General features: G+C 37.7%; 1 protein-coding gene and 2 long non-coding RNA genes across 3 annotated transcripts; 1 reads left to right on the top strand and 2 right to left on the bottom strand.

The window, feature by feature from the left end:
- Window positions 1-271: 271 nt before the first annotated feature.
- On the bottom strand, window positions 272-814 carry LOC113471816 (slowpoke-binding protein-like). Its single transcript, XM_026831244.1, has 2 exons — window positions 772-814; window positions 272-626 (listed from the first exon to the last, which is right to left on the bottom strand). The coding sequence occupies exons 1-2, from the start codon at window positions 803-805 to the stop codon at window positions 394-396; spliced, it is 267 nt and encodes an 88-aa protein (XP_026687045.1). The 5' UTR covers window positions 806-814; the 3' UTR covers window positions 272-393.
- Window positions 815-4728: 3914 nt separating this feature from the next.
- On the bottom strand, window positions 4729-5133 carry LOC113471814. The gene is made up of 2 exons (XR_003394366.1): window positions 5076-5133; window positions 4729-4910 (listed from the first exon to the last, which is right to left on the bottom strand). It is a non-coding gene; the product is annotated as an uncharacterized LOC113471814 (long non-coding RNA).
- Window positions 5134-5231: 98 nt separating this feature from the next.
- On the top strand, window positions 5232-8144 carry LOC113471815. Its single transcript, XR_003394367.1, has 2 exons — window positions 5232-5585; window positions 8072-8144. It is a non-coding gene; the product is annotated as an uncharacterized LOC113471815 (long non-coding RNA).
- The last annotated feature ends 4700 nt before the right edge of the window (window positions 8145-12844 follow it).

The raw sequence follows: 12844 nt of genomic DNA, 5'->3' as shown, positions 1-12844 counted from the left end.
TTTCCTGTTATCTTGTTTCAAGTCATCCTATTTTACACATTACAATCATATTGTTTAATTTACCTCTCTTTTTTTACGTACCACAAATCAAGTTCATTTTTAAACTTGAAAGAGTAAACGGTATAGATATAGACTTTATAGATAGAGGAAACTGTAAAAACGGAGGTCTTATCCTCCCAAAATCGAAGAGAGAAGAATGATATGTATTTATTTTACAGAGGGAAACTATAACTATACAAACTATAGTTCGCCCTGGGCGGGGATCTCCTCCCAAAATCGAAGAGAGAAGAATGATATGTATTTATTTTACAGAGGGAAACTATAACTATACAAACTATAGTTCGCCCTGGGCGCGGATCGGGAACAAGGCAGACGACCTACCCCCCAAGCTAACTAGGCTGGCCTTCCCTCCCTACTTTTAATAACAGAAAGACCTGTAGCCTGTAGAATTGGATCAAATCTCACCGGTAGCGAGGTGGTCCGCATTTCTCTCAGATCAATGTGTCGGAAAAAGTCGAGCGCGAGCAGGTCTTGAACCCGCGGTACCGTGGTCTGGTGGAAGATCATGTCCAGAATATCGGCTACCTGGGGGTAGTGCGCAATGTCGGCCAAGTTATCTGAGTTAGGGCATTTCTCTCAGATCAATGTGTCGGAAAAAGTCGAGCGCGAGCAGGTCTTGAACCCGCGGTACCGTGGTCTGGTGGAAGATCATGTCTAGAATATCGGCTACCTGGGGGTAGTGCGCAATGTCGGCCAAGTTATCCGAGTTAGGATGAGGCGTGGTCAATTCGTAGCCTGCGCTCATCTCGAATAACACGTGACCTGGCGAGGGAAGAGGATTATAATATATGTAGATCACTTACAAATGTTAACTCTAGTAGCGCGGTCAAATTTTCTTTACTTAGCGGAGTGGAGCGCTTTAATTAGTTGGATAACGTGTAAAATTATACACGACACCTAGTAAAACAACTTAAATCATGTACAAAATAATTATTATGTTTTCAGTAATTGAGAACTTTTGACAAGAGGTAGACATGTATGTCCGATTCCTTCTGCATACAGTACCGTGTGCAATAATCTAACAAACCGGAAGGAATTTGCTGATTCCCTCTGGTTTGTTAGATTATTGCACACGGTACCGTATGCACCGTGAACTGATTAGAATATCTTTGGATTTTGAGCTGACTGTTCTCCTCACAGCGCAGGTGGCTTTCCAATAAATTGTTAATCATTATTTACTACCTAATTACTTATAAATTACAATTCGTTTCACATGCTGTAGAAATATTACATAGGAGCAAATGCGAGTAGATGGCTTTAAGCTTTATTGTTAAAAATAACATCCCCCTTAGTTGAACACTAAGTAGGCAAGTTTAGGTACCTACATTCTACAATTTGGTTTAGGTTTATAGATATACTCAAAGGTTGGATTTTACCGATATTTTTTTTAGCCCCTAGAAGGCCTGTTGAGCTAACAGCCTACTGAGTTCTATTTGGTTTGTATGAGCTTAATTTGTTAAAAATAACATCCCCCTTAGTTGAACACTAAGTAGGCAAGTTTAGGTACCTACATTCTACAATTTGGTTTAGGTTTATAGATACATAATTATACTCGTAGGTTGGATTTTACCGATATTTTTTTAGCCCCTAGAAGGCCTGTTGAGCTAACAGCCTACTGAGTTCGATTTGGTTTGTATGAGCTTAACAGGGCTGTTAGGGGCTAAAAATAAGCTTGGTGAAACCCACCCATAGTCCCTGACGTATTTCATGGGTTTAGTCTAGTTGGCATCATTGCAACTTCAGACAATTTGAGCAATAATATACGTAACTACATACATAGATTTCATTTCTAGCAATATTTGAATTCACATCTATTTACAGTTATTACAGCAATTTTATTGTTTTAATGGTATGCTTCAACTTTTTTTTTTTTTTTTTTTTTTTAGAGTCTAGAGATAAACATTAGGTACATACCTACTACCTACTCGTACATTGTGATTGGTATAGGTAGGCAACATGTATTTTATTTATTGTTATTTTCAAAAACATTCGGTAGGCACGTTACTTAGGCCCGTTGCACAAAGACCGGTTTGGATGACCGATTTTTTACCGGTCGTCCAAATTCCAATAGTGACCGGCACCGATCACCGGTCGGCGTATGTGCAAGGTCCCATTCCGACGTGTGCTTCACTATTGGAATTTGGACGACCGGTAAAAAATCGGTCGTCCAAAACCGGTGTGTGTGCAACGGGCCTTAGACTACCTAGAGTTCGTCCAAAACCGGTGTGTGTGCAACGGGCCTTAGACTACCTAGAGTTTAAAGAGCATAGATTTCATTTGAAACGGAAAAGTTAATATTTGTTTATTGGACTTACTTCTAGTTAGTAGTTAGTAGTCGATACGCATGCTTGGTAAAATAGTTGAAAACAAGCTTCGACCTAGGTTCAACTCTCTCGCGATTTATGTACATATTACATAAGTGTAGTGGTTAGCATTAAAAGTTACGCGCCTGTTCGAACCCCGACACAACCATAGATTTTTTGCTTTAATAAATGAGGAATCTCCAAAAGGAGTTCTCCTAAGTACCCAACCACAAGCCACAAGTCATTAAATGAAATATGAAATATGTGTAAGCCCCGGTTTACAAGAGTTCCTCAAAAGATCCGAAGCATATGGAATATGAATAGGAGTAAAATAGACATACAAGTCAGCATGAAACTCATGTAGACCTGTACGAAAATGAGATTTATGTTTTATATAGTACTGCCAAATACATATGCCAAGATGCCAAATGTTACACAGCACTGCCAATTTCATATGCCAAGATGGGCAGCTGCCCAGGGCCCCTTTGGGGACTTTGGACTAGACACCTGTTCTGAATTACGTTTTTATTAAGATGTGAAATCTGTCTAAAATTGAAATAAAGGGACTTGTCAAAAGCTTTTACCTTATGAAGACCCATAACCCATAAAACACTGTATCATGAAGACCATGAGACAGAACTGAAGAGTGAGAGTAATTCAGGGAAATGGAGCGCTATCGCTATAGGATACCTACTAGAGAGGCTTGAAGTTTGAGTCTTGAGCCATCTCCGGGTAAACCGTTGGCTATATCAGAGATAGGTACAAAACTTCAAGTAATCAAGTACAACAAGGACCATTGAAACATAAGTACGGTATGAGAAACAAAAATGTGACTTGTAAGTACTGATTTCACTTCGTAAGTATTGCGATAAATACCTAATAAAAAAGGCTCGACCTCTTTTTCCAACGGCAAATTATCAGTCAACAAAGGCTACACTTGTTTTGGTACCTTACAACAAACAAAAAATTTGTTCATTCCTGATTGAATAATTACAATGATATCCAATATCTCTGTCTAGCGGATGAGCCTGTGTGAATGTCTATAAAAGTTAACTGCTTTCCAGCAAAACGAAAACATGCCTATAAAATTAAGATTATGTCAACATAAAGACAGACTTAGGTACTTCTACTTCACATTGCTTTTGCCTCATTTTGTCGCTATTAACAAAAATAAGTGTAATGATAATAAAAGACGAAATAAATAAAAAGAATCCATTTTATTCTTCTTTTTTAAAATTATATTTCCTAAAATTGTAATCTGTGTTCTTGATTTTATTGTAGATATCTATTCCTTTTTATGATGTTTCATGTTATAGTCATAATATAGAATTATAGATAATGGTTCACACCTCTGTTGAGATTCACGTAAAATTGAGTTTGGTATACGAGTAGGTATTAAGTGATAGTGGTAGAGGTTGCTCTCGCATTTTAACTTGGGCGGGGCGGAGCGCTATCGCTATAGGATACCTACTAGAGAGGCTTGAAGTTTGAGTCTTGAGCCATCTCCGGGTAAACCGTTGGCTATATCAGAGACTGGTACAAAACTTCAAGTAATCAAGTACAACAAGGACCATTGAAACATAAGTACGGTAGGAGAAACAAACTACCCCCTACACGTATCTTAACTCAAAATCTCAAAATTTTCACTTACGATAGTTCGTATTGACAGCGACGGGAACTGTGAATCCTAAGATCTTATCGTCCCTTAATCGAAGAGAGAAGAAAGCTAGGGTAGGGAAAAGCCAGCCGTTCCGAGAACGAATATTATCCGTCTAGGATAAAATCACCCCTGGGCGGAAATCGAACCGCGGCTAGCGCTTACGACGCAGACGCGCTATCAACCAAGCTAACTAGGCTGGCTAATCTGGCTATACCTATACTTTATTCCTTCTTCTACAATATTGGGTCAGCGCGTACGCATCTTTAAGCAGCGCGTAAACTTATACTCGTACGTTCCGTCTCCGTCCCGTCTAGGTTCTTTCATAAAAGCATGTATAGCATGCAACAGCTACAACTTACAACTAGTCCCCCCTCCAGTCATAACTCATAGGTTAAACTACCGAGCCCTACAGTCACAGATCGCCCCCTATTAGTCTGATGTCTGATCCGTAGCAACAGCTACAACTTACAACTAGTCCCCCCTCCAGTCATAACTCATAGGTTAAACTACTGAGCCCTACAGTCACAGATCGACTGATCAACTGATCATGTTATCATGGCGCGATCGTGTATAATCCCACAGTAATGAGTAGCGTGTTCTGCTCATGGCGCGATCGTGTATAATCCCACAGTAATGAGTAACGTGTTCTGCTTGAAATAATTTGCCCGTCAGTTGCTTGCCTTGCAGTTGCTCTTGGTTGGTCTGTGCGGGTGGACGTGTATCGGATCGGGTTTTTATCTGGATTTGACGCTTTGGTCTACGACGTGATTTTGTCGTAAATCAGGACTCATACTCCCCTCTTTACTCAGACCAAAGTTTTTATCGGTCGAAATAAAACTGCCTTTTTATTAAATATTTAGGACGCTCTGATAATAATCAATTGTTTCCTCTCCCCTCTTTACTCAGACCAAAGTTTTTATCGGTCGAAATAAAACTGCCTTTTTATTAAATATTTAGGACGCTCTGATAATAATCAATATTGTTTACCTTTCGAAATAAAACTGCCTTTTTATTAAATATTTAGGACGCTCTGATAATAATCAATTGTTTACCTTCCCAGGATATTGTTTATTTTTCCCGTAAAAATAAATGCCGTATGCGCCTACAATCCTACATACCCGCCCCCTAAAAATAAATGCCGTATGCGCCTACAATCCTACATACGTTATTGATATAACTTTCGTCGGGCAATGTGATTGTCATCGAAATAAAACTGCCTTTTTATTAAATATTTAGGACGCTCTGATAATAATCAATTGTTTACCTTCCCAGGATATTGTTTATTTTTCCGCCCCCTAAAAATAAATGCCGTATGCGCCTACAATCCTACATACGTTATTGATATAACTTTCGTCGGGCAATGTGATTGTAATGTAACGTAAATTGAACAACATTTTAATTTATTTATCCTTACCAATAATGCGCTCAGAATGTTTTAAATAACATTTGACATTTTTATAATATTTATTTATTTATTCATCTATTCTGTCCCCGCTCACATACTACTGACCCTCTACTTTCAGAGGATAGGAAATTTACCGCTTTTGTGATCAAGACAATAGGTAAGTAAGATACTTTTAACCACCAAAGAAAACGATCTTGCAGGTCAAAATTTTCGATTATTGTGAGAAAACTTGGAAACAGAAAAGAGTAAGTGCCAACATTTCTAGTACCTATACCTACTTTTTTTCTTCTTTTGAAGAGGTTTCATAGAGGGAACTGTGAATCCTAAGATCTTATCGTCCCTTAATCGAAGAGAGAAGAAAGCTAGGGCGAGATGCACCTCTGGTTTTGTAAACTAGATTTGGCTCTTGTGTCCAGTCCACTTCATAATTCATAAAACTGCTCCATTGCGCCCAAATATCCCCATCCAAGACACGAACATTTGCTTTCATTGATGAGTATATGTACGTATTGTTATGTCATATGGCAATGGTGTAATTATGGAAAATGCAATAAATGAAAACCTGTTGAATTAATTGAAAATTCAATTATACATATTTACATAGTGAAGGACATATAGATAACGTGTCGTCACAAATACATTAACGTTACGTCACTGTATCTATACTTATTCTATTGTTCTACACTTATGACGTCATATCATCTCGAGCGATTGCTCCAACAGTTGTTCTAAAAATAACAAACACAATTAATTACACAAATGAAATTGAATAAGAATTAAAAACGAAATAACATGAGGAACCAAAGTCCAATAAATGTTTTTCATCAGCTTCTCCTTCCTCGTATAATGAAAATGAAGTCTTCCCATTTTTTCCACTCTCTTTTTCATTAGGAACTGCTTGATTTGCTAATTTGCTCTCCGTACGTTTATTTATTTTCGTACATACTGTCAGACTTTGAACATCGGATCCTGATGCTGATGAAAGGTCACAGCTATAACTTCATTTCATTACCACTTTATGACAAAGAAACGCGTTCCGGATCCCAAAAGGATTTACGTTTGCGTAGCTCACAATTAACTTAAGAATTGAGATGCACCTCTGGTTTTGTAAACTAGATTTGGCTCTTGTGTCCAGTCCACTTCATAATTCATAAAACTGCTCCATTACGCCCAAATATCCCCATCCAAGACACGAACATTTGCTTTCATTGATGAGTATACGTATTGTTATGCCATATGGCAATGGTGTAATTATGGAAAATGCAATAAATGAAAACCTGTTAAATTAATTGAAAATTCAATCATACATATTTACATACTGAAGGACGGAGATGCACCTCTGGTTTTGTAAACTAGATTTGGCTCTTGTGTCCAGTCCACTTCATAATTCATAAAACTGCTCCATTGCGCCCAAATCCCAAATATCCCCATCCAAGACACGAACATTTGCTTTCATTGATGACTATACGTATTGTTATGTCATATGGCAATGGTGTAATTATGGAAAATGCAATAAATGAAAACCTGTTAAATTAATTGAAAATTCAATTATACATATTTACATACTGAAGGACTTATAGATAACGTGACGTCACAAATACATTAACGTTACGTCACTGTATCTATACTTATTCTATTGTCCTACACTTATGACGTCATATCATCCCGAGCGATTGCTCCAACAGTTGTTCTAAAAATAACAAACACAATTACACAAATGAAATTGAATAACAATTAAAAACGAAATAACATGAGGAACCAAAGTCCGATAGATGTTTTTCATCAGCTTCTCCTTCCTCGTATAATGAAAATGAAGTCTTGCCATTTTTTCCACTCTCTTTTTCATTAGAAACTGCTTGATTTGCTAATTTGCTCTCCGTACGTTTATTTATTTTCGTTATACATACTGTCAGACTTTGAACATCGGTGTATTAATGTATTTTGACGTTCGCATCTGCGGTTATACCTACACATAGGTACTTGAAATTTTTTTCCGTAAAAAAATCCTATTCGTATTTTTGTCGTAATTTGGACGTGAATATACATTTTGTGCAGTGATTTGTTTATCGTGAATCTAACTTTGTTTAATCAAATATCCACAAGTATTTCTACTTTTATTTGTTAATTTTCGTACACACTATCTCATAATGATAAAGCAGTACCCAATAGCTGTCTGATAAAATCTCAAATCTCTCAAAGCAGTTGAACAAGTTTTGACTTCTAAAATCGACATCGCCAAGATTTTATCTCTGAGAACTGAAAAAAGTTTTGTCTGTCCGGTGTCGGCATTGTAGGTATGTACTTGGACATTAGGTACCTACTGAGCGAAATCGTAAATATTTCGTGTCTAATAATGCAATGCTAATTGCCTTGTACTATGTAGGTACATACCTATAGGTACCTACTTATAATAGGTGTGTATACTTATTAGAAGTGAATGACCTATAGTCTCGCCAATAATCTCTCTTTCACTCTTTGCTGATGCTAAAACATTGTAGCGCACTTAACGCCCGTAATAATTAACTAATTATGTAGTAGGTACCATTTACATAATTATTCAATTATGTTTATCGGATATCGCCACCGATTGGTTTTTCGCTACTGATTGAATTAACCCGTTATTATCTTTCGTTCTGATTTCAGCTGATTCCAAAAGAGACACGTTCCGGAAAAGCCACAAACATGGCAGAGTCCCAAAGAACCAAGTCCAGCGGAGTAAAAGGTAGGAACCTAGGAGGTAATACTCGTATTATAGATAGAGAGGGAGCCAGTTGCGGAAGCAACAGCAGCAGCAGAAAATGATGAAAAATTTGACGTTTTTCAAAGTCAAATACCTACCCACCCCAAAAAAGATTGGAAATCAATTTTGTACCCCGCCTTTTATTCACTTCATAATTTGTGTCCTACTTCACGTAGTACCTACCTTTCTTTCCCCTCATTGCACTCCTCTTTCCTCTAATCTCACTTCTGCTTCACTGCATTGGCGGCGTGCAATGCTTTAAAATAAAATTGATGGCCCGCCGCCAATGCAGTGAAGCAGAAGTGAGATTAGAGGAAAGAGGAGTGCAATGAGGGTAAAGAAAGGTAGGTGGCACGCCGCCAATGCAGTGAAGCAGAAGTAATATTAGAGGAAAGAGGAGTGCAATGAGGGGAAAGAAAGGTAGGTGGCACGCCGCCAATGCAGTGAAGCAGAAGTAATATTAGAGGAAAGAGGAGTGCAATGAGGGGAAAGAAAGGTAGGTACTATGAAGTGAATAAAAGGCGGGGTACAAAATTGATTTCTAATCTTTTTTGGGGTGGGATGGATTTTTGTTTATTTTTTGTGGGCACTTGATTGATTTTGGGAGGAACGACTTGGCGGGGTCTTTTTTATGCCACGAAGTGGTATTTTTTGGGGGGATTCCTTTTAGGAATGAGATATTTATTTTGAGTTATAGTCTCGAAATTAAAATCATCCATATATCTACATCTGAGGACATCATAAGTAATGCGTGACAGAATAGAATACACCTCAATATTACTGTACCTACACCATTTTATCAATAATGCAGACATGCCAATACGCTTGCTAGACATGTTCTTATCACATAAGTACTTTTTAATGGTATTACTTTCATATATTTATCATTTCCCTGAATTACTCTCACTCTTCAGTTCTGTCTCATGGTCTTCATGATACAGTGTTTTATGGGTTATGGGTAAAAGGGTTAAGGTAAATCATTTCCCTGAATTACTCTCACTCTTCAGTTCTGTCTCATGGTCTTCATGATACAGTGTTTTATGGGTTATGGGTAAAAGGGTTAATTGTATAGCATGTTTCCGACTCAAGTTGAAAGCTTGCTATGAAACAACCTAATCGGGACGGAAACAGAACGTATTCGGGACGTATAAGTGTAGTTGTTACTGTAGGTACGCGCTGCTTTAGACCAAGCTGGAGAAAGCATAGAATTACCTACTTTCGTTTTACTTCAAGGCAAATGCTTCGTTTTTCTGCCCACCATTGTTCATATTCCATCAAATTCATACGTGGTGATAATATGAATATCAAATTTATAATTAGGTACGTTATAGGTATCACCCAAGTTCAGGATTGGGATTTCTCGCACCTTCGCTTATCTATAACTAGTAAGTAAGTACTGTACCTGTAGTTGTTATCATTACCCTAAAGGTCATGGTATGCTTCAACTTTTTTTTAGAGTCTAGAGATAAACATTAGGTACATACCTACATACCTACTCGTACATTGTGATTGGTATAGGTAGGCAACATATACTTTATTTATTGTTATTTTCAAAAACATTCGGTAGGCACGTTAACATCGCCAAGATTTTATCTCTGAGAACTGAAAAAAGTTTTGTCTGTCCGGTGTCGGCATTGTAGGTATGTACTTGGACATTAGGTACTGAGCGAAATCGTAAATATTTCGTGTCTAATAAAGCAATCCTAATTGCCTTGCACTATGTAGGTACATACCTATAGGTAGGTACCTACTTATAATAGGTGTGTACATATTAGAAGTGAATAACCCATAGTCTCGCCAATAATCTCTCTTTCACTCTTTGCTGATGAAAAAAAAATTGTAGAGCACTTAACTCCCGTAATTAACTAATTATGTAGTAGGTACGATTTACATAAAATTATTCAAATATGTTTATCGGATATCGCCACCGATTGGTTTTTCGCTACTGATTGAATTAACCCGTTATTATCTTTCGTTCTGATTTCAGCTGATTCCAAAAGAGACACGTTCCGGAAAAGCCACAAACATGGCAGAGTCCCAAAGAACCAAGTCCAGCGGAGTAAAAGGTAGGAACCTAGGAGGTAATACTCGTATAGATAGAGAGGGAGCCAGTTCCTAATGTTTGAACAGTCAATATAAGAGACACGTTCCGGAAAAGCCACAAACATGGCAGAGTCCCAAAGAACCAAGTCCAGCGGAGTAAAAGGTAGGAACCTAGGAGGTAAAGGTAATACTCGTATAGATAGAGAGGGAGCCAGTTCCTAATGTTTGAACAGTCAATACTGCCAACCGGCAGCCTAGTTAGTGTGGAAGGTTGGCCTGCCTTGTAAGCGCTAGGTCAATTTCTGCCCAGGGCGAACTTCTCCTATCTTATCTTTCACCTCTCTTCGATTTTGGGATGAAATTCTCCTCTATTTATCTACTAGTCTCTCGTCTCTCGCCATCAATGGTCAGTCATCTCAGTATTTCATAACATTTTCGCCTTATTTGGCTGGGGGCTCCTACAATCCTATGGTATTTGCATAAGTACACTCCAATAATTCCATTTAGATGAAGTACATATACCTAATTATGTATATCACATGAATTCACTTCTACACACGAGTCTCTTTTAGTATCTACTTGTTTGGAATTCGTACATTTTGGCTTTGGAGCAATTTTTCTAAAAAGAGAGTGAAACACTCGTAACGTGCCATCTTGTTGACCTAGGTAGGTATTTTATTGACCTCGCTTTCGGTACGTGTCAATGTTCACGATGGGCATTGAAGAGTACACTCAGAAAAAGGGCTTACATGGGGTCCTAAGTATTAAGTGGGGCTTAAATGGGTTGACTTCTTGCAATACTGACTACATTTTGTACTAAAAATACAAGACCTTTTTTTAGACTACGAGTGTAAAGGGACTTTTCAGTCTAATTCTACCAGTAACAACTACACTTATACGTCCCGAATACGTTCTGTTTCCGTCCCGATTAGGTTGTTTCATAGCAAGCTTTCAACTTGAGTCGGAAAGATGCTATACATGCTTTTATGAAAGAACCTATACGGGACGGAGACGGAACGTACGAGTATAAGTTTACGCGCTGCTTAAAGATGCGTACGCGCTGACCCAATATTGTAGAAGAAGGAATAAAGTATAGGTATAGCCAGATTAGCCAGCCTAGTTAGCTTGGTTGGTAGCGCGTCTGCGTCGTAAGCGCTAGGAGATGACATGACGTCATAAGTGTAGGACAATAGAATAAGTATAGATACAGTGACGTAACGTTAATGTATTTGTGACGTCACGTTATCTATACGTCCTTCAGTATGTAAATATGTATGATTGAATTTTCAATTAATTTAACAGGTTTTCATTTATTGCATTTTCCATAATTACACCATTGCCATATGACATAACAATACGTATAGTCATCAATGAAAGCAAATGTTCGTGTCTTGGATGGGGATATTTGGGATTTGGGCGCAATGGAGCAGTTTTATGAATTATGAAGTGGACTGGACACAAGAGCCAAATCTAGTTTACAAAACCAGAGGTGCATCTCAATTCTCAAGTTAATTGTGAGCTACGCAAACGTAATCCTTTTGGGATCCGGAACGCGTTTCTTTGTCATAAAGTGGTAATGAAATGAAGTTATAGCTGTGACCTTTCATCAGCATCAGGATCATTATTTTGCCACTTCCTAGATCACATTTAATGGATTTCAGGAATAATTGCCACCGCTCACCGCATTTGAGGACACCATCGCGAGGAGATGGTAAACCAGAAATTTCCCTCAGTGCTGAGTTGAGGGGAAGACAAAAGTAACGTACAAGTGTAATACTCGCAAATATAAACCTAATGTTAAATAGGTAGGTAAACAAAAATCAACTAGGGCAGTCAACTTTATCAGACAGGACTGACATGTGGTTCAGGCTACAAATTTTATGAGTGCTGGATGCCCCTCGCACTGAACCTTTGCTTCTTATTTAGCAAGGAAAATTCAAGCTGGTATACCCCCTGTTTAAAGTCCCCCAGCCAGAGTAATTTTGTAGTAAAATAACTGCTTCTTATTTAGCAAGGAAAATTCAAGCTGGTATACCCCCTGTTTAAAGTCCCCCAGCCAGAGTAATTTTGTAGTAAAATAACTACATACCTATTTTATAACTTTCAGGCAAAAGAGTCTGATGAAAAATCGGCTCCAATGAGTGTTAGGTAAATATTGTTAATGTTGATTAGTGTTAAATAGAGTTAAAGTTGATTAGTGTTAAATAGGGTTAAAGTTGATTAGTGTTAAATAGGGTTAAAGTTGATTAGTGTTAAATAGGGTTAAAGTTGATTAGTGTGTTATAACTTTCAGGCAAAAGAGTCTGATGAAAAATCGGCTCCAATGAGTGTTAGGTAAATATTGTTAATGTTGATTAGTGTTAAATAGGGTTAAAGTTGATTAGTGTTAAATAGGGTTAAATTAGATTAGTGTTAAATAGGGTTAAAGTTGATTAGTGTTAAATAGGGTTAAAGTTGATTAGTGTTAAATAGGGTTAAAGTTGATTAGTGTGAAATAGGGTTAAAGTTGATCAGTGTTAAATAGGGTTAAAGTCATGTCTCTCCGCCACTTAAAACAACACCTTCATCGTCCGTCTCACTTCACTACTATCAACAGATTTACATAATAAAGTAGTTACACAGGTATCTCTGTA

The sequence above is a fragment of the Diaphorina citri genome, unplaced genomic scaffold, assembly GCF_000475195.1.
Source record: "Diaphorina citri unplaced genomic scaffold, Diaci psyllid genome assembly version 1.1 scaffold3047, whole genome shotgun sequence".
Taxonomy (NCBI): Eukaryota; Metazoa; Arthropoda; class Insecta; order Hemiptera; family Psyllidae; genus Diaphorina; species Diaphorina citri.
The sequence above is the reverse complement of the archived record's forward strand: the minus strand, read 5'-3'. Positions and strand labels throughout refer to the sequence as shown.

Bases quoted from the DNA above. Each gene is read 5' to 3' on its own strand.
- LOC113471816 (XM_026831244.1), bottom strand. From the start codon at position 805: ATGAGCGCAGGCTACGAATTGACCACGCCTCATC. The intron at 627-771 runs CTAACTCGGATA...GAGAGAAATGCC, and splicing joins CGAATTGACCACGCCTCATC to CTAACTCAGATAACTTGGCC.